The following is a 19,893-nucleotide window of genomic DNA, read 5'->3' on the forward strand; positions in this document are numbered from 1 at the left end:
TGTTGTGTGAGTGTTGTGTCTGAGCACATAGGCTGCCCACCATCCTCCGGGAAGCATCAAATCTATTTTATTGTAGCAAGCAAAGCATCTCTAATGCTCTGGCCTTGGATCCCCTGCTGATGACTATTACTAAAGAAATTGAGATTTGAAAGCGGGATCACAAACTGTGTTATTCCCCAATTATCCTCATAACACATAGCTAGTCATGGCCCACTTTTCGAATATCCAAAGGGGTCATTATTTCCATGCTTTTGCCATAATCTGGAGAATATACTGAGAAGAACATTATCTTGTTCCACTTAATTTGCTAAACACTTTGGGTAAGGACATGTGTTGTTCATTTTGTTTATGTAATATTCTCATTTTCTGTATTTAATATAAGCATATATATATTTTCTACAAACTGTAAGCAGTGTAATATGACGGTGACTTATTCCTGTTTAGGCCAACTAGGCCCAGGCCAAGGGGAGGTCCAGGGAGGCAGCGGTCCTCTTGGTACAAACCCACGTGACAGATCTCCTTTTTAGGCGATCAAAGCCCCCGGTGTCCCGCTGTACAATGGGCCGGTTACAAGGGACATCTTTGATCTCCCCAACCAGCCTATTTTACACCTTGGATGTTGTGCTGGCTCAGCACAGCCTCCATAGACCTAATTAAGATGCAGGCATACCTGGGACCTTTCTGGCTCTGGCTACCCAGAGCCACCCCTTGTGGGATGCGGGTCAAAGATCCAGCGGACTATGGTGTATGGTCCTGCCAACGTCCGGGACATGCGCTATTTTTAATGGGGAAGTGGGGTGCTTCACCTGGAGTGTCCACTTTTCGATTTATACATTCCACATACTTCAGGATAGCACCCTACTATTGGAACCAGTAGGCATTCAATGAGCACAATTTCTCTACCATCAAGGAGCCCATTTGATGGCTGCAAATATGCGGGTTAGCATCCGACACATATTTACTCAGAGGCTCAGGTTCATCTAGATCTAACACTTTGCCTCAAGGGCTGGAATTTTGGAATATTCATCTTCAGCACAGGCAGTTCAATCAAAATCAATAGCGTTCAAGCTGTCTGCAGCCCTTATGGTCTCTGGTTTGACACGTCTGATCTAACCTGAAAACTGGCAGCCTGCCTTTAACAATAGATCCTCTCACCTTTATAATATTTTGAGAGGTCTCTGCTCTATGCAATCCGTCTGCAGGGATTCGGACGAAGAATTTGTAATTGTGTATGTTGTGTTAATACAGTGGAATGTTGAGGATTGTCAACAATAACATATCATACCTCCTTGAAAATAGCAAACACTGAATTCTGGATCACTTACCTAATGTCTTCTGAATCTGTTCCATTCTGGATACCCTTATTACTCCTAATTTTTCAGGTTCTTTCAATTAGATTTTGTATTTATTACACTTTTTAATAAAAGTTGTTTTCATTTTCTAATACTGCTACTAGTGAGTGGGTAACACCCGTACCCGGCTACCCAGATCCCTCCCTCTTCAGGTGTGTGGTTTTGCAAAGGGTGGGGCTAGCCTCATACTTGGGTGTGGCTAGACCCAAACCCCTTAAATTTGCATGGTGGGGGGAGCGGAGGGTACACGTCTAAACACTGCTCCCACAACATGAACTGGATAAGCGCCACTTCACCTGGAGTCCCCACGTAGGGTAATACCATGGCCACCTATTGTCCCAATTTGTTTAGGACATTCCTAATTTGCAGTGAGAGTCTCAAAAAACAGGCATGTTATTCTGGGTAAAATGCAATCCCCGATTATGGTACTTTGCTTCAGTAAGTGCGGAGATGGAGTGGGGTGATCTTTAGGTTGAACGTGCTGTGATGCCATTGTCTACATCCTAGACAAAGCATGACCTCATTCTGCCCATATTGTTGCAGTAACTGCAAGTCGTAATAAACCTTAGGGTGTCCAAGGAAGGGGAACCAGAGCCTTGGTAAGTATGGATGCAGCTATTGTAGAACTACCCATTATAAAAGAAAGGGCAAAGCTGGAGTAAGTGGTGCCTGGGAGCGGTATTTCTTAGGTTTGGATGGGGGAACAAACATACAAACTCTCTCTAACACCAACTCACTGTAGCACTGTACACTTACACACACATTCTTTCTCCTGCCCCTCCTTTTCCCAGACAACACTAACCTTAAGCTCACCCCTGACGCAACTAACACCATATGCTGACAAACTCACACTCTTGCGAACACCATTGACACTCACACATAAATGTAAATACTAACATATACTACACACAAATTATAACACCATACAATTAAGCGCCATAAAGTAACACACACACACACGCTAACATCATGGTGGTCTTGATTGTTATACATGTGGCCTAATAGATGCAATTACAGTACCTGTGAAGTCTCATTGCAAAAGACTATTTGGGACAGGTTTAGGAAGGCATTTGAGAGGAGCTTGGGATTTGTGATAAGGAATCCTTTCCAACTGGTTTACAGGACTTGCTGACCTTTTAATTCACAATTTTACAGGCACATCCCAGCCGCTACCCTGTACTTTAATGCATGTAGATAAACATTTTTTGGGGGATTCTCCATCCCTCTTTGCATTTGCTCTCTTACACCCCCAGCTTTTTGTACTGCGGTAGATTAATTTGTCCAAATATGCTGATATTCATTGTCCTTGTTCCAGGGGGTCTTCGGTGCTTGAGCTTTAAGCAGCTGAAAGTGTTGAGAAACATGCATTGAAAGGGTTCTTTTGTTATTTAAATTTTTCCTAAGGTTCTGGAGTTGCAGCATCTTCAGCAGCAAATAGTTTTTTGGGGGGGGGGTTTAAAGCAAAAGGTGTATATGGAATAACTTACAATTTACTGTAAAAATAATTCTTTGTTGGTGCTGTACGGCGATTAGACTACCTTTTTAACTACTTCATTCCCTGACATAGTTCCATATGGACAATGAATGCTCACCAAATGTTCTCCCAAGAGCGGCGCCTAGTGGTAACACGGGGGTACTGTAGGGCAATAAAAATAATTGCTTTTGCTCGATGAAAATCCTCTAGAATCAATAACTGCCGGTATTTTAAATATACCAGAAAAGTGGTAAGCTTTCGGGTATAACGCTACATGTAATTTACCGGATCATTTTACTTGGCAGATGGTTTGGAGTAAGGAATGTTACAGATGTTTAATGTCTTATGTTCAAACTATGGTTTATAAACATTTTTCTGCTATTTATATATACTTTGGGGTCTTTTCACTAAATAGGGAGTTCTGTTTAAGCTCCTTGAATTCACTATATGTTACAAAGGCCCATCACAGTGAGCTTCTGCTGTAGAAGAGCTTGGCCGGCCCTGTATAATGTATAGTTAAATCGGTAATATTTTAAGTCTTGTCACCCATTAAATTATTCACTATGCACGGTGTTGGTCCTTCCATTCTGCTCTCCTGGAGTAGAGGGTCAGAGTGGTTATTGTTTAATAAGATGTGATTTTGTAAATCCACGGCACTGTAATCGGGTTTAAAGGGCATGTCTTGATGATTGACGTCTGACCCCATATTCTCGGGCATCAAGGTGTTCTTTGCGCCCGCCCGCACGACTTCCTCAACACGCTTTACGCCACAACCTTATGCTCCCGATGCGGGCGGGCGGGCGCACTGTGTGATTGCCAGCGACACCGACCAACCGGAGAGGCGGCACGGGAGCATCGCGAGAGCAAGCCCGGGGATACACCGGAGTGCCTGCTGTCTGAAGCACTGCGCGTCCAGCACAGGACCGCATGGACACGATGCCGGGGGAGCAGCAAGAAACCGTGCACCGGCAGATCCGCTTCGCCGATGGGAGCGGAAGCAGCAATGAGGCCGACAAGGACAGCGAGGGAAGCGGGAGCCCTGTGATGGATCTACCGGAAGATCATATTCAGCAAATCGGACCTCAGCTTAAACTGCTCCCCATGAATGACCAGATCCGGGAGCTGCAGACCATAATCAGGGACAGGTGAGCGGACTACGGGGTGACGGAGGGGCACTGACAGGTGGCAGCATCTACCACGCGTATCGCTCCGTGCCGGGGATTAGGGGCAGTCTGCCGGCAGTGTGTTCAGTGGGGTTCTACCTCTAGATCGTGTGTTGGATAGGAGCGCGGAGCAGCTGTGTGCGGGGTCTCCTCGGGTTGTGAGACGGCTGGCAGTGACCTCGGCGCTGGGCCTCTGGCAGTGCATGTGCTGCTGTCATCAAACACAAGTCACCCCAGAGCTCTGTATAAAAGTGTGACGCTGCGGAATAATATTAATAATAATAATAACCGTGACCCCGCCAGCACTTCATGTAATGTAAGGGGATGATGAATGCGGAACTATATTCTGGTTGCGTGTTTGCGGGTAATGCATCCCATTCTCTTTATATGAATAAACCCGCTAATTATTCCAATACAGAGAGCATCGCACACCAGCCTTATGTCTCGTTTAACGCACAGAACAATAATTGCTTCTTTAAGACTAAACCACTTAATAAAAAGTGCATTTACTACCATAATGTGCTAAATATTGTAAAACTCTTGTATTTTACCCACAGGACCACAAGCCGAGGGGATTTTGTATTTTCTGCGGACCGTTTGGTATGTACATGTATATTTAGGTGTGTATATATAAGTGTGTGATATATATATTATATAAAGTACAGTGAAAGGATGGGCTGATCCTCAATTCAAATTAGTGAACTTGTTTTGTTTTAACAAAACTCTTGTTTAGTATCTGTAAAAGGTAACGTGTAGCTATAATTCCTGTTTTATATAGCGCCATCATATTCCATAGCGCTGTACAATGGGTAGACAGGACCTAACAGGTAGTATATTACATAACAATATGACTTACAGGTGACGAGGGCCCGGCTCAAAGAGTTTACAATCCAGAGATGCTCTATATCCACCTATGAAGAATGTTGAATTTTTAGGATTACTTTTAATTCTGAGGGGTTCTGCGTCGCACGCTCCTGGCGCTGATTTGCACTGTTAATCAAGGAAAAGATTTTCCGAGACGGGGACTTCGCCGCTGCCGCTTAATATACAGAGTATTCGGGATGTTGTTATTGTGGTCTGTAAAAACTGTCATCCCGTTACTTCCGCAGATACGACTTGTTGTGGAAGAAGGCTTGAATCAGCTGCCATACACGGAATGCACTGTTACCACACCTACTGGTAAGCGCACACTCTTTCTCCTGACTACTCCCTTCAGTGGCACTATGAATATTAGCTGAGAATGATGTTGTTGAGACAAATGGCTACAGCTCCTAAAGAAATATTGGTGGCGCTGAACTTTTTGGACTGCTCTAGATTTATTTTTATTATTATTATACTTTATTTATAAAGCGCCACCAGATTCCGCAGCGCTGTACAAAGATGAAAATGATACAGATAACGACAAGTACAATACAGCAATAGACATACAGATACAGGAGGAATGGAGGGCCCTGTTCCCACAGGAACTTCCAATCTAAGTGTATTAATACGTCCTATCCTGGTTCCTAAAATATACAAAGATTTGTCTGCCCAAATGCAATAATAACTACTAGGGCTGAAACAACTAATCGATAAAATCGATAATAATCGATAATGAAAATCGTCATTAGATTAGTCAAATCGATTTTTATCGATTGTTATCCTTATATAATCCGACCTCAAACAGAGATCGGATTATAACATTAGAATCCAGATCCCCCGCAACGCTGCAGGGGACCTGGATTCCCCTCACTGTCGGCCGGTCTCTCACTTCCGTCTCTCTCCCCCCTCCCATACACTGCTCTGCCTCTCTCCCCAGTCCCTGGTGCTTTGTGAACCTCCGTTGCTGGCAGGCACTTTCACTGCAGCTTCATAGAAGCCTCAGCGTAAGTGAAGGGCAGTAACGGAGGTTGTCTGTGCACATCGCGCAGACCCCCACCGGCTGACAGAGAATCGAGGTCTCCTGCAGGGGAGGAGGCAAAGTGGTGTATGGGAGGGGGGGGGGGAGGCAAAGTGGTGTATGGGAGGGGGGGAGGAGGCAAAGTGGTGTATGGGAGGGGGGTGAGGAGGCAAAGTGGTGTATGGGAGGGGGGTGAGGAGGCAAAGTGGTGTATGGGAGGGGGGTGAGGAGGCAGAGTGGAGTATGGGAGGGGGGAGGAGGCAGAGTGGAGTATGGGTGAGTTATAGTGGTGTATGGGGGGTATAATGAATTTCAGGGAGGCAGAATGGCATATCTGGGGGAGTTAGAGTGGTGTATGGGGGGTATAATGAATTTCAGAGTGGCATATCTGGGGGAGGCAGAATGGTGAATCGGAGAATTTCAGGGTGGTGCAGGGCATTTATGAGGAGCGGAGTGGCATATCAGGGTGCACAGTGGCATATAGGGAGGTATAAGGCATAAATGGGGGCGAGTGGCATATTGGAAGTTATAAGGCATATCATGGGGGCATAAGACCATCTGGGGGTAAAAGGTATATCAGGGGGCTCAGTTGGATATCACTGGCATATAAGGAGTATAAGGCATATCGGGGGCACAGTGGAATCTCTGGCATATAAGAGGTATAAGGTGTATATATGGGGCAGAGTGGCAAGCTGGGGGTCAGATGTGCATAACTGGGGGCAGTTTGGTAAATAAAAGAAAATGTAAACAAGGCCTTTTTCTCATAGTTTTTATTAAATATGAAAAATAGTTAGCATATGAATTAATATTTACTAATAACTTTGTATTAAAACCTAGTTTGAGAAACACCGTGTTTGGGTTCTTGTAGCTTTTATTATTATGTCAGTAAAATAAGAAGGTGAATAGCGAGAGGCCATTGCAATAAAGAGATGAAAGTGTAAATTGTACGTTTTTTATTACATTATTTTAAATAAAAAAAAAAAATCGGCCAACTAATCTATTATTAAAATAATCGTTAGTTGCAGCCCTAATAACTACAAATATTTAGCAAGTTTCTAGAAGAATTCTAAAACCAGTGAGTTTTTACTGTTGTTGACCCAGCGGGGCAGTTTTGGGGGGCAGCAGCCGCTCTGTCACATGACTGGGTGTCTAATGCATACTGAAGTACACGTCCCACAAAAAAGTCATAAACCTCGCAAAAAAGCAAAGGTCCGTTGTTAGCCCGTCTTTAATCTCCAATCCACTAAAATTCTTTGCATTTCTGTAGGGCTGCAACTAACGATTATTTTAATAATCGATTAGTTGGCCGATTATTTTTTCGATTAATCGGATAAAAAAATTAAATTTTTTTAATTTAAAATAATGTAATAAACGTACAATTTACACTTTCATCTCTTTATCTCAATGGCCTCTCTATTCACCTTCTTATTTTACTGACATAATAATAAAAGCTACAAGAACCCAAACACGGTGTTTCTCAAACTAGGTTTTAATACAAAGTTATTAGTAAATATTAATTCATATGTTAACTATTTTTCATATTTAATAAAAACTATGGGAAAAAGGCCTTGTTTAAATTTTCTTTTATTTACCAAACTGCCCCCAGTTATGCACATCTGACCCCCAGCTTGCCACTCTGCCCCCATATATGCCTTATACCTCTTATATGCCAGATTCCACTGTGCCCCCTGATATGCCACTGTGCCCCCGATATGCCTTATACTCCTTATATGCCAGTGATATGCAACTGAGCCCCCTGATATACCTTTTACCCCCAGATATGTCTTATGCCCCCCTGATATGCCTATTATCAATATGCCTTATAACTTCCAATATGCCACTCGCCCCCATTTATGCCTTATACCTCCCTATATGCCACTGTGCACCCTGATATGCCACTCCGCTCCCCATAAATGCCCTGCACCACCCTGAAATTCATAATACTCCCTGATTCACCACTCTGCCTCCCCCAGATATGCCACTCTGAAATTCATTATACCCCCTATACACCACTCTACCTCCCCATATACACCACTCTAACTCCCCCAGATATGCCACTCTGCTACCCTGAAATTCATTATAGCCCCCCATATACCACTATAACTCACCCATACACCACTCTGCCTCCTCCCCCCTCCCATACACCACTCTGCCTCGTGGGGCATTACATGCATGTGCAGGGGGGACAAATTCAACGGACCACGCAGCTAGCCATTAAAGCTTATATCATAAGGGTGGGGGGGGAAATACCTGCGCTATTCTAAACACTCTAGACTGTAAGCTCGTTTGAGCAGGGCCCTCCTCACCTGTTGTTTCTGTAAGTCAATTTGTTATGTTACATACTACTTGTAATGTCCTGCCTACCCATTGTACAGCGCTACGGAATTTGATGGCGCTATATAAAACAATAAATAATAATAAGATCCGGTAAAGACCCGTGCAGTAAATGTACGGTATTTATCTACTTCAGTATATAGTCCCAAAGCTCAAGGTGCTCACTTTATATTATTTTTTGCCAGTAGCAAGGGGAAGCAATGATCTTTTGGGAGTAATGCTCTGTTGTGTGAATGTGTTAGCCGTCAAAATGTGAGCGTTCACTGCATACTGTCTGATACCCATGACCTCCGTGGTTTTAATGGATGCGTATCTCTGGGGCACAGAATATGACATGGGGAGGAATAAACTCTTGGATGCTTCAGACCCTGCCATGTTCATTTGGGGAGTGGGCAGGTGGGGTTAAACCTGTGACTGTGATTCCATAATCCCTTGAAAGATCGAGTCGCTTCCCCCTGAAACGGTCAGCGATGATTGGGTTGTAAGTGCGTTCCAGCTGCTCACTAAGTGCTTTTGTTTGCCATGAACTCAAACGTGTTCTATTTTCTCGCCAGGTTACAAGTACGAGGGGGTAAAGTTTGAAAAAGGAAACTGCGGCGTGAGCATAATGAGGAGCGGTGAGTAAGATCCGCGTATGTGCCCAGGGTAACGTCGGCTGTATGTATGCTTCCTATCATTGTGCAGATCGTAATGCGTTTTATGTTACACTCTTCAGGGATTAACGGGTTAAGACTTATTTCCTGTCTGTGGGGTGTAGTCGGTGAACTAGAAGTCTGCAGAAGTCCTGAACATCGGCTATAACTTTGTGTAATGAATAGGCGACCTACGTGTGTTTCTACAAGAAACGCGGCCCTTCGCCCTGTATACTTAATTTATAATAGATTTGTTGAAGGCCCTCTATGATTTACTGTGGATATGCAGGGTTTTACGAGCCCTCTTTGCTCTCAAGTGTTAACCTATTCATAATACACCTCAAGAAAGGTCCATCTCTCCTACAGACACCTGGTTTAGCGAGACGGCCCCTTGGTTAGTAAGTACAGTGCATCGTAATTGCTGATCTCGCTATATTCTGGGTTCGGTGAATGATCATTCAATTCTCATTCAATATGAGAGAATAGCAGCAATGTCCTCTTCTCTCAATAGCCAGTGGCTGTAACAGACAGACATGTCGGGATCATTGTGAATTTTATGAATTTAGTTTTATATAACGGAATATCCGTGAAAGCTAAGAACACCTCTTACGCAGGAAGACATGTCCAGTTTAAGTGACGTGAGCATTTAGATTTGGCTTTGAGGTCCTATATAACATTTCTTATTCTTTTTTTGATTGGCAGGTGAGGCCATGGAACAGGGTCTGCGCGATTGCTGCCGCTCCATCCGCATTGGGAAAATCCTCATCCAGAGCGACGAAGAAACGCAAAGAGCTAAAGTTTACTACGCGAAGTTCCCTCCGGATATATACAGGAGGAAGGTGCTGTTAATGTACCCTATATTAAGTGAGTACGTCAACATACTGATCTTTTTAAAGTGAAGCCATGTTCCCAAATCTTACAATTTACAGTTCAGCATATTATTTGTATAATTAGAAACCCACCTTATGCATATTATGATCTTAACGCCTGTTTGCCGAAGTTGCATGGTCCTCACTTTTTATGCCCCTAGGCTTGACCTCATTGGTTCACACAAGCTGTGTATTAGTTAATAAGAATTGTCCCCTTTTGATCGCTAATCTCTACTTGTGAGCTGAAATTGCCTTGCTTTTTTTCTTCTTAACTAAACATCTCCAATATAATTATACTGATTCTTTGATAGTAACCCATCCACTCTTAAGTGGAAATACAGAGAATGATTTTTTATTTCTTCTTCGCTGCTTCTCTTGCCTCTTCTTGCCTCTTCTTGTTCTTCTGTCTTTGTTCGCTTCTGCTCCATTAACCATGCCTCACCGAGCAGTTCTGCAAAAGGGCAGATCCTTCTGACACACCCTCTCACCCGATTGGAGGAATAAGGTAGGAGGGTGTCTGATGTCGCCTTCCTTTTTGTGCAAGTACTCAGTGGGGCCAGAATAATAAAGACAGATTCGCACCTTCCTTTGGTGCATTGCTCTTTCCCTGCAAATCTGACTACAAAAGGGAGGAGACATCAGACACTCCCCCCCCTTGTTCCTCCAATCAGGGGAGAGGGATCTGCCCTTTTGCAGAACTGCTCGGTGAGGCATGGTTAACAGAGCAGAGATAAGGGGGAAGCGAACGAAGACAGAAGAACGAGAAGAGGCAAGAGAAGGTAGGGAGACATTGAGACAGTGAGTGATGGTATAAAAACCAACAAAATGCAAACAAAAAAAAAACTGAGCTCTCTGGTTTGTTTTCATTTGTAGGAATTAAAGGAATTGGAAAATTTTGTTAACATTAAAATTTGTGCGAATCTGAATGCACCTTGTCTAGCACCTTGGTAGCGTCTGCTAACACCCACGACTGAAAGCACAGAATCTCTTCAGTCTGACGTTCTAGGATAACTTCAGATTAATAACTGCGTAACAGATCTTTTTATACCTCTTAGATAGTGAGGTAGCAGCACAAACTTAACTGATGGGACAGTAGTCCAGGATCCGGCAACCGCCATGCGCAAACACTATAGCCGAGAAACAAGTACCGTACTTCAAGCAAACAGATGAGAAATAACACCCATGTGAGCACTAAAGACACCTTATTGATAGCAGATAAGAACAATTTGGCCCATCTAGTCTGGTGCTACTAAGTAGGGCACAGAAATCAACAAATACAGCATGTAGCCCTTATCAGGAAGATAATCAAATACACACACACACACACACACACACACACATATAATCTCTAGGGAGCGGTTGGCCTTTTTTCTAAAACCGTGTATCACAATATTCAGGTCATAATAATTAGTAATGGGGATAAATCACACAAGCCGTTGCCTGCTTTACATCTGCTTTCTCCTCCAGGCACTGGGAATACAGTTATTGAGGCTGTAAAGGTTCTGATTGAACATGGAGTCCAACCTGCGTGCATCATAATTCTCAGCCTCTTCTCTACGCCGCATGGTAAGACATAATGTCTGTATAGGGAGCTAGATTAATAGGACGAACGCAACAATTCTACGTAACTCGGATAATTCATAGTTAATTTCCCTGCTTGTGCATCACACACACTTTTTTTCCATTAATCATTCAGGAATGCTTGTTTCTTTGTAACTGGATATTTTAGTAGTTTTAAGTGTATCGCATGCTTCATCTCGCGTACAAGAGCTGGCTGAAGACAGGCAGGCTTTGTGTTAATATAGAAATCTGTAAGCCGTATTCTGCACAGTGACAATGGAACTGCTTAGAACTTGCAGTTCTGTCTCTTTGCCAGTTTGCTCCTGAAGCCATTTGATCTATACACTCGCAAACTAGTCTTTTATGATAAGACAGGGCTGTTTAGATTACATAGTATTTTCCACAGTATGCTGCAGCAGGGCTTGACAAACCCCAGGGTTTTGCATGGCTGCAATCGTGAATCTGGTGTACCGGGTGCTGTGAGGTTCCCACAGGGTCACCCAATGCATGCTACGTCACCCCGATGGGTGCCTCACGTCACTCGCTTCATCGCGCACCCACACTAAAACATAGTGTGCCAAGTGAGAGGGTAGTGAATGTGAGTTTGTGTATATGTTTAGTGCTGGAGTCAGTCTGTGAGTGTGTGTATACTACAGTGCCAGGGTCAGTGTGTGTATATGTATAGTGCCAGTCGGTATGCCTGCTGTATTGTGCCAGATTCAGTGTGTATGTGCCCAGTGTGTATTTTTTTGGGCTGCAACCATTATTTTAATAATCGATTAGTTGGCCGATTATTTTTTCTATTAATCGGATAAAAAAATGCATTTTTTTTTAAATTTAAAATAATGTAATAAAAAAACTTACAATTTACACTTTCATCTCTTTATTGCAATGGCCTCTCTCTATTCACCTTCTTATTTTACGGACATAATAATAAAAGCTACAAGAACCCAAACACAGTGTTTCTCAAACTAGGTTTTTTATACAAAGTTATTAGTAAATATTAATCCATATGTTAACTATTTTTCATATTTAATAAAAACTATGAGAAAAAAGCCTTGTTTATATTTTCTTTTATTTACCAAACTGCCCCCAGTTATGCACATCTGACCCCCAGCTTGCCACTCTGCCCCAGATATGCCTTATACCTCCTATATGCCAGAGATTCCACTGTGCCCCCGATATGCCTTATAACTTCCAATATGCCACTCGCCCCCATTTATGCCTTATACCTCCCTATATGCCACTGTGTACCCTGATATGCCACTCTGCCCCCCCATAAATGCCCTGCACCACCCTGAAATTCATTATACTCCCTGATTCACCACTCTAACTCCCCCAGATATGCCATTCTGCCTCCCTGAAATTCATTACACCCCCCATACAGCACTCTGCTACCCTGAAATTCATTATACCCCCATACACCACTCTGCCTCATCCCCCTCCCATGCACCACTCTGCCTCCTCCCCTCTCCCATACACCACTCTGGCTCCTCCCCCCTCCCATACACCACTCTGCCTCTCTCCCGACTCTCTGGTGTCTTGTGAACCTCCGTTGCTGACAGGCACTTTCACTGCAGCTTCATAGAAGCCTCAGTGTAAGTGAAAGACAGTAACGGAGCTGTCTGTGCGATGCAGACCCCCACCAGCTGACAGAGAGGATGATCCTCTGCAGGAGACCTCGATTCTCTCAGCCGGTGGGGGTCTGCATCGCACAGACAGCCTCCGTTACTCCCCTTCACTTACGCTGAGGCTTCTATGAAGCTGCAGTGAAAGTGCCTGCCACTGCATCGTAGGAGCAGAAGGGGAGGGGAGAGGCGGAAGTTGTCTGTGCGCATCGCACAGACACACACCAGCTGACAGTGAGGGGAATCCAGGTCCCCTGCAGCGTTGCGGGGGATCTGGATTCTAGTGTTATAATCCGATCTCTGTTTGAGGTCGGATTATATAAGAAGAGGAGTTTTTCGGAGCATTTGCTCTGGAAAAAAACCTCTTTTTATAATCGATAAAAATCGATTCGACTAATCGATAATGAAAATAGTTGTCAACGATTTTCATTATCGATTATCGATTTTATCGATTAGTTGTTTCAGCCCCTAGTATTTTTATGTAAGTGTAGTATTAGCCAGTGTATGTGTCTGCATGTGTATAAGAGTGTGGCGCTAGCGTGAATGGCGTTGTTTGTTACACACTCATGTAGGGCTGCAACTAACGATTATTTTAATAATCGATTAGTTGGCCGATTATTTTTTCGATTAATCGGATAAAAAAAATGAATGTAAATGTTTCATTTATTTAAAATAATTTACTAAACAAATGATGTTAAATACAAACAGCAGAATAAAAAAACTTTGATAATACATTTCTTGTCTTTATTTCCCAACCAGCCCCCCAATATATGCACATTTGAGCCCAGGCTTGCTACGCTGCCTCCCAGACATGCCATGCTGCCCCCCCACATATGCCACGCTGCCTACCACAGCACTCCACGCTGCCTCCCACATATACCACACCACCTCCCACATATGCCACTCCACGCTGCCTCCCACATATGCCACTCCACGCTGCCTCCCACATCTGCCACGCCACGCTGCCTCCCACATCTGCCACGCCACGCTGCCTCCCACATCTGCCACTCCACTCTACCCCCCACATGCCACTGTGCCTGATACGCCTTATACCCCCTGAAACACCACTCCATCCTCCCCAGACATGCCACCCTGCCCTCCCCACATATGCCACGCCATGCTGCCTCCCACATCTGCCACTCCACAATGCCTCCCACATATGCCACGCTGCCTCCCACATCTGCCACTGTGCCTGATACGCCTTATATCCCGATACCCCACTCCATCCTCCCCAGACATGCCACCCTGCCTCCCAGACATGCCACTTCTCTACCCCCAGATATGCCACTCTACCCCCAGAAATGCCTTATACACCCTGATACACCACTCCGTCCTCCCCAGACATGCCACACTGCCCTCCCCACATATGCCTTATATACTGTATATGCCTTATACCCCCAGATATGTCACTTCACTGCCCCCAGGATTTAGATTCCCCTAAATTAACCCTAAACTCCCCCTTAACCACAGCATCCCCTAAATTAACCCTAAAGACCCCATCAACCACAGCATCCCCTAAATTAACCCTAAACACACCATTAACCACAACTGCCTCAAATTAACCCCAAACACCCCATTAACCACAGCTGCTCCTAAATTAACCCTAAACACCCTATTAACATAACTGCCCCTAAATTAACCCTAAACACCCCACTAACCATAACTGCCCCTAAATTAACCCCCACCTCCCCTAACTTTCAGTAGCCCAAATATATATATATATATTACATACATATATACACATTATATATATATATATATATATATATATATATATATATATATATATACACACACATACACATTATATATATATATATATATATATATATATATATATATATATATATATATATATATATATATATATATATATATATATATATATTATACACATATATACAAATACTTACAGTTAGATGAGTGTCACAGCCATGTGGTTCTGGCCTGGAGAAGGAAGGGGCGGGGCCAGTTGTCACAGTGATTACAGGGAGGGGGAGTAAGTAGGAGCTGCTGCTGTGAGACGGTGAGTCAGACTAAACGGATTATATAATGAGGGGGATTTTTCAGAGCGTTTGCTCTGAAAAAACCCTCATTTAATAATCGATTCAACTAATCGATAATGAAATTCGTTGCCAACGAATTTCATTATCGATTATTATCGATTTTATCGATTAGTTGTTACAGCCCTACACTCATGCTAATGCCATACTGTATGTTGGCATATAGTGTTAGTGTGTGTATTAACATATAGCGTTGGGATGTGTGTTACTGTATGGTGTTAGAGTGTGTGTGTGTGTGTAAATGTATGTTAGCATATGGCATGGCTTGACAAAACCCAGGCGTCTGTTTGGATAATATATGAAAATAAAAACATTATTGGGAAATAAAAAAAAAAAAGCTGGCTTTTTTTTTTTTTTTTTTGGCTCCTAGATCCAAACTAAATTTGCCAACACCTGTGCTACAGTCGGGCTGCAGATTTTAACATGAAACCGCCAATACATGTTACATTGCATTACTAAATGTATAGCCGTATTAGCCAGCTTAGAGCTTTCTTCAGATGGAATGGAAGGATAATGAGTGAGGAGTCTTGAATACACACAACTTGAATAAGGACAATATTCTCTTTTTTGTAATTACTTTATTCACATTTTACAGTATCTATCAGAAGGCACTCTCAATGGGTAATGACCACAGGAAACAAACCACTATTTTGCTATACTATGTACATTGCAAAAGAGCTACCACCCAAAAGTAAAGTCATTTAAGGCCAAGAACTGCATTTCACTTGTATCGTGATATAAGGAGACATTCATTTGTAGGAAAAGTTTTTATTACACTCATTCTTCTCATCATTCTTGGCTCCACTAGTCCAAGGCACCCCTCTGACACCCACAAGGAGTGCGAGTCCATAATACACTTTATTAAATACACTCCACCACAGCCTCTTTTTATTCACGATGTGTGCCCCCTATTCCTTCTGAACCAGAGGTCTCTGTGATGCACAATGTGTGCCCCCTATTCCTTCTGAACCAGGGGGGGGTCTCTGTGATCCTGGAAGCTCATATAACTTTACATCCTTTTTCTGTGTTGGCCCAATAAATTGTATCAACTTAGACTATAGACTCCAGAATTAATCTCGGCACCTTGTTTAGTGATAGTGTTTTAATTAGATGAAAACCAAACTACGTTCAGCTTTTTACATTATTGTTGTCTTGGGTTTCAGATAATGGGTTTAGGGTTGGTTAAGTGACTCTGCCTGTTTAAGCTGCAAGCTGACTCGTCACTCCAAGTAGAATTAAAACCAGAGCCTTATCGGCACTTTACATGCTTGTATTAACCTGCCCTACCTGTTTTCTTTTTATACAAGGTGCAGTCTCCATCATCCAGGAGTTCCCTGACATCACCATACTCACCACCGAGGTCCATCCAGTTGCTCCTACGCATTTTGGACAGAAGTATTTTGGAACAGACTGATCACTTGAAGACTCTTTCTGGGTGGAAACTTGAGGCTGAGCAGCATCCTGCACATTTCAGTACAATTACTGCCTTCTCCAGCTTGGATAGGACTTTAGGATATGCAATTTTTACTGTAAACCATTTTTTTCTAGCTTTTTACGTGGGACTTCTGCCTTGTCACAATCACCAACAGAATTGGTATTTTTACTTGATTTTTTTGACTGCTTCTTGAGCTCCCAAGGTGTTTTTAATGGCACATTCCGTTTTAAAGCAGCTTGCGATAGTGCGGAGGCATTTACGGGCATCACAACGTATTTATTTATTTGTATTACTGTTACGATGGAAACAATAAAACGGTGGTTCGGCCAACTAGGATTGCTTGCGCTAAGAGTGAAATTTTAAATTTTTATTTATTAAAAGAGTAAAAAATCTTATTGTTTTTATTATTGTTTAACAAAACGCGCTAAAACTACTCTAGCCAAGAATAGCGGAAAGTAACTTTTATAGACACTCCATGTCTTTACCAAGGAAAACAATGGATTGACTGCACACTTTGTATAAAGCCGTCAAGGACTCTTCTTCTAGCATGGAGCATCTATTCCCCCCACGTCCATAGAAACCTTTATTAATTGAATAGATATATGGTAACGTATAACCGAAAGCACAAATACAACAGCCTTAATGACCTCCGGGCAGATGCGCCATGTTTTATAACAGAATCGTGCTCATTTTACAGAGATGTCCTGCTCTGCTTAAAGCATAAAACACAGCAGAGACTGCAAGTTGTAGTGCAGGGTGTGAGGGAGTTATATAACAATATACCCCCATCCTGCTGTACACAGGGTATGGAAAGAAGGGAGGCATATGACTCCGTGGTTCCTGGGGTCCCTATTTCTTTTTATTTAAATGTATTCCAAATAGGATGCCATAATTTTTGCAGGTTTCATGTGAGGCCACAAGGGTTTGAGTCATGTTCTTGCAAGAAACTCACAAAATTGAGCGTTGCATGCCCTTGCAAAGTGAATCTGCAAGGTGTGTCAATGTTAGCAACCCTTAAGTTGATTCCCTCTATATAAATAAATAAATTCAGTGGATATACGGCTACGTTCTCTGTTGCTAACAAGCACTTACAAAGAATGTATCCCACACAGTGTGGGCGCCGCAGCAGTAAGCTGCAGGCCCATGTTAGGTTGCCGTTGTGCCGCATAGACATCTGCTCGGCCTGACCCTGGACCAGTGAAATCTGCAAGAAAGGTAAGGGGGTGCGGGAGAATGAATGAGTGTTAAGGAGCAGCTGTGGCACAGGCAGGGGGGGTTATGCTGCACTACCGTCAGTGTCTGGCTCAGTGTACAGTAATGGGGGTTACGCTGTACCACCATCAATGTCTCGCTCAGTATATAGCGATAGAAGTTATGCTGTACTGTAGCTGTTCAGTAAATGTTATTTCATTTTTTCTTCCAGTTGACATTGTACAAATTTTTTAAAAAAATATTCTTGCCAACATAATTTTTTTGTGGGGGAGGGGGTGCCCCATACAAGATCCGCCCCGGGCACCAAATAGTCTAGGTACCCCCCTGACACAAATGGCCGATGATCTGCCACAGGGGGTATCCAACCTGCGACCCTCCAGCTGCTGCAAGACTACATATCCCATATGCCTAGGCTCAGGTCACTGCTGTCTATGGAAGAAGCCTCCTCACGGGTCCCCTAATGGAGAGCCCCTGCTTTCTGCCTTTCGTTCCAAGCCACTTTACATATCAGAAGGTTTTTATATTCATATTCTCAATGGGTAACGGCCACAGAAAACACCACTATTTTGCTATACCATGTAAATTATTATAGATTATACAGCAAGTGAATACAAAAATGTCAAATATCTAATACCCTGTTAAAAGCATTTAATTTCAGTTATATCCTGATAAAATGAGAGACATGCATTTGTAGGAAAACATTTATTTTATTACACATATTGTTAAGATTACTAGTATAAAAAAAGCACGTAACCTTGTTACATGGTCTGATTAGTTGAGCAACAACGTGATATGCAGAGCTTCCAAAAGCACGTATCCCATTCCAGCTTATAATAATTTACAGACTCTTACGTCACACAAAACATCCAAGTTACATGTACTAAAATCAAAAGTGCAACTCAACGAGAGCACTGGGAAACATATTTAAAAAAAACAAACAAAACAGCTCAATTAGAAAAAGTATGCACATAAAATGTATTCAGCAATCTGCAAAACCATACGTATATACCGGAAGTTTTAAGATTCTCCCTTAAAAGTAAAATATATTGCATTTCAATAAAAATAACCATTATACAAAGCTTAAAAAGGTTGAAGTCCTGCTTAGGAACACAGTCTGCTTTTTTATAACAGGTTTAATAACATCCATAGAACACATAAAGGAATAATGCTGCGTTAGAGTATAGGGTCCCCCTTCGTATATTTAGATTTGAATATCCCACACATCGAAGGTCCGCTCCTGCCCCATTTTTCATGCTAAATGCATATTTGGTGTCCATTTTCAATGGACTTTAGAATTTACAATATGACTTCTATCCCATTAAGCCCTCCACTTGCCGGCTCTACTGAAAGCAGGAAGTGTGCGCACTTCTGATACGTGTTCCGTAGCACACTTCCTGTTTTCTGTAGAGGCGGAGTTCAATCGAACTCTAATGAGGAACGCAGTAAAGACGTTGGTCTCCACGGAAAATGGATTCCAATATGAATTAGGAATTAAAATAAAATGGTGCAAGACTGCCCCTTGGACACAAACCAGATATTGTCTATCACTATTATATGATCTTTATTGGTCATATGGCTACAAGAGATATGCAGTAGCATGTTTTGTTTGGCGCAGTCGTGACATATTGTATGAACTTCACTTATCTCACTGTGCATTGGGTCTTTTTGTACATTCACTTATGCTGAATTTTATTAAAATTTACAATTTTTTTTGTCAACATTTTTACTGCAGATCCATGGCCCCCACTTCATGCACACAGTCACACACAATGTACAGTACTAACGATGTAGGCAGCAGATAACACACAGCCATCCACCCAAACCCATGCAGTTCCTCCGCATGGGTTTAGCGCTCCTAAATGGATAAAGAGTATGGATAAAGCTGGTGAAATAATGTATGTCGCACAGTATATGATGACAAGGAGGGCTTGTCAGTCTCTGGATGAAATAAATATGCAGAGGAAAAGTGATAGCTGTAGTGGAATAACTTTTTGAAAAACTCAAGTACTATTCCTGATGCACTCAATCCCTCAAACTCACGTAACCAATCGTATATGTTACATGCTTCATATTGAAGATATAATAATGTTACAGATGCGGTCCATGCCCGTGTTGTCTGACATTGCCTGGGGGTTGTACATTCAAAATCACTAAAGGAACAATTTGAACATTTGGTCAACCAGTTAAACAATACTGGTCTTCACCAAACCTTGGTGTTACATAATGGTCCATATGGCACAATCACCAGGCCACAACGCCACAGATCACCAGTAGCATTGAACACAATACTTA

The 19,893-nt window shown here is 42.7% G+C and overlaps 1 protein-coding gene across 1 annotated transcript; it reads left to right on the forward strand.

Moving 5' to 3' along the window:
* The first annotated feature begins 3,525 nt into the window (after positions 1–3,525).
* UPRT (uracil phosphoribosyltransferase homolog) lies at positions 3,526–16,725 on the forward strand. The gene is made up of 7 exons (XM_053473655.1): positions 3,526–3,971; positions 4,547–4,589; positions 5,099–5,168; positions 8,757–8,819; positions 9,537–9,698; positions 11,171–11,269; positions 16,262–16,725. Exons 1-7 carry the CDS (start codon positions 3,754–3,756, stop codon positions 16,366–16,368), a joined length of 762 nt encoding a protein of 253 aa, XP_053329630.1. The 5' UTR covers positions 3,526–3,753; the 3' UTR covers positions 16,369–16,725.
* The last annotated feature ends 3,168 nt before the right edge of the window (positions 16,726–19,893 follow it).

Source organism: Spea bombifrons, chromosome 8, assembly GCF_027358695.1.
Source record: "Spea bombifrons isolate aSpeBom1 chromosome 8, aSpeBom1.2.pri, whole genome shotgun sequence".
In the NCBI taxonomy this organism is placed as follows: Eukaryota; Metazoa; Chordata; class Amphibia; order Anura; family Pelobatidae; genus Spea; species Spea bombifrons.

Coding starts and splice junctions, on each gene's coding strand:
- UPRT (XM_053473655.1), top strand. CDS start 3,754: ATGGACACGATGCCGGGGGAGCAGCAAGAAACCGTGCACCGGCAGATC. Junction 8,820..9,536: donor CGTGAGCATAATGAGGAGCG/GTGAGTAAGATC, acceptor TTTGATTGGCAG/GTGAGGCCATGGAACAGGGT. Junction 9,699..11,170: donor GTTAATGTACCCTATATTAA/GTGAGTACGTCA, acceptor TTTCTCCTCCAG/GCACTGGGAATACAGTTATT.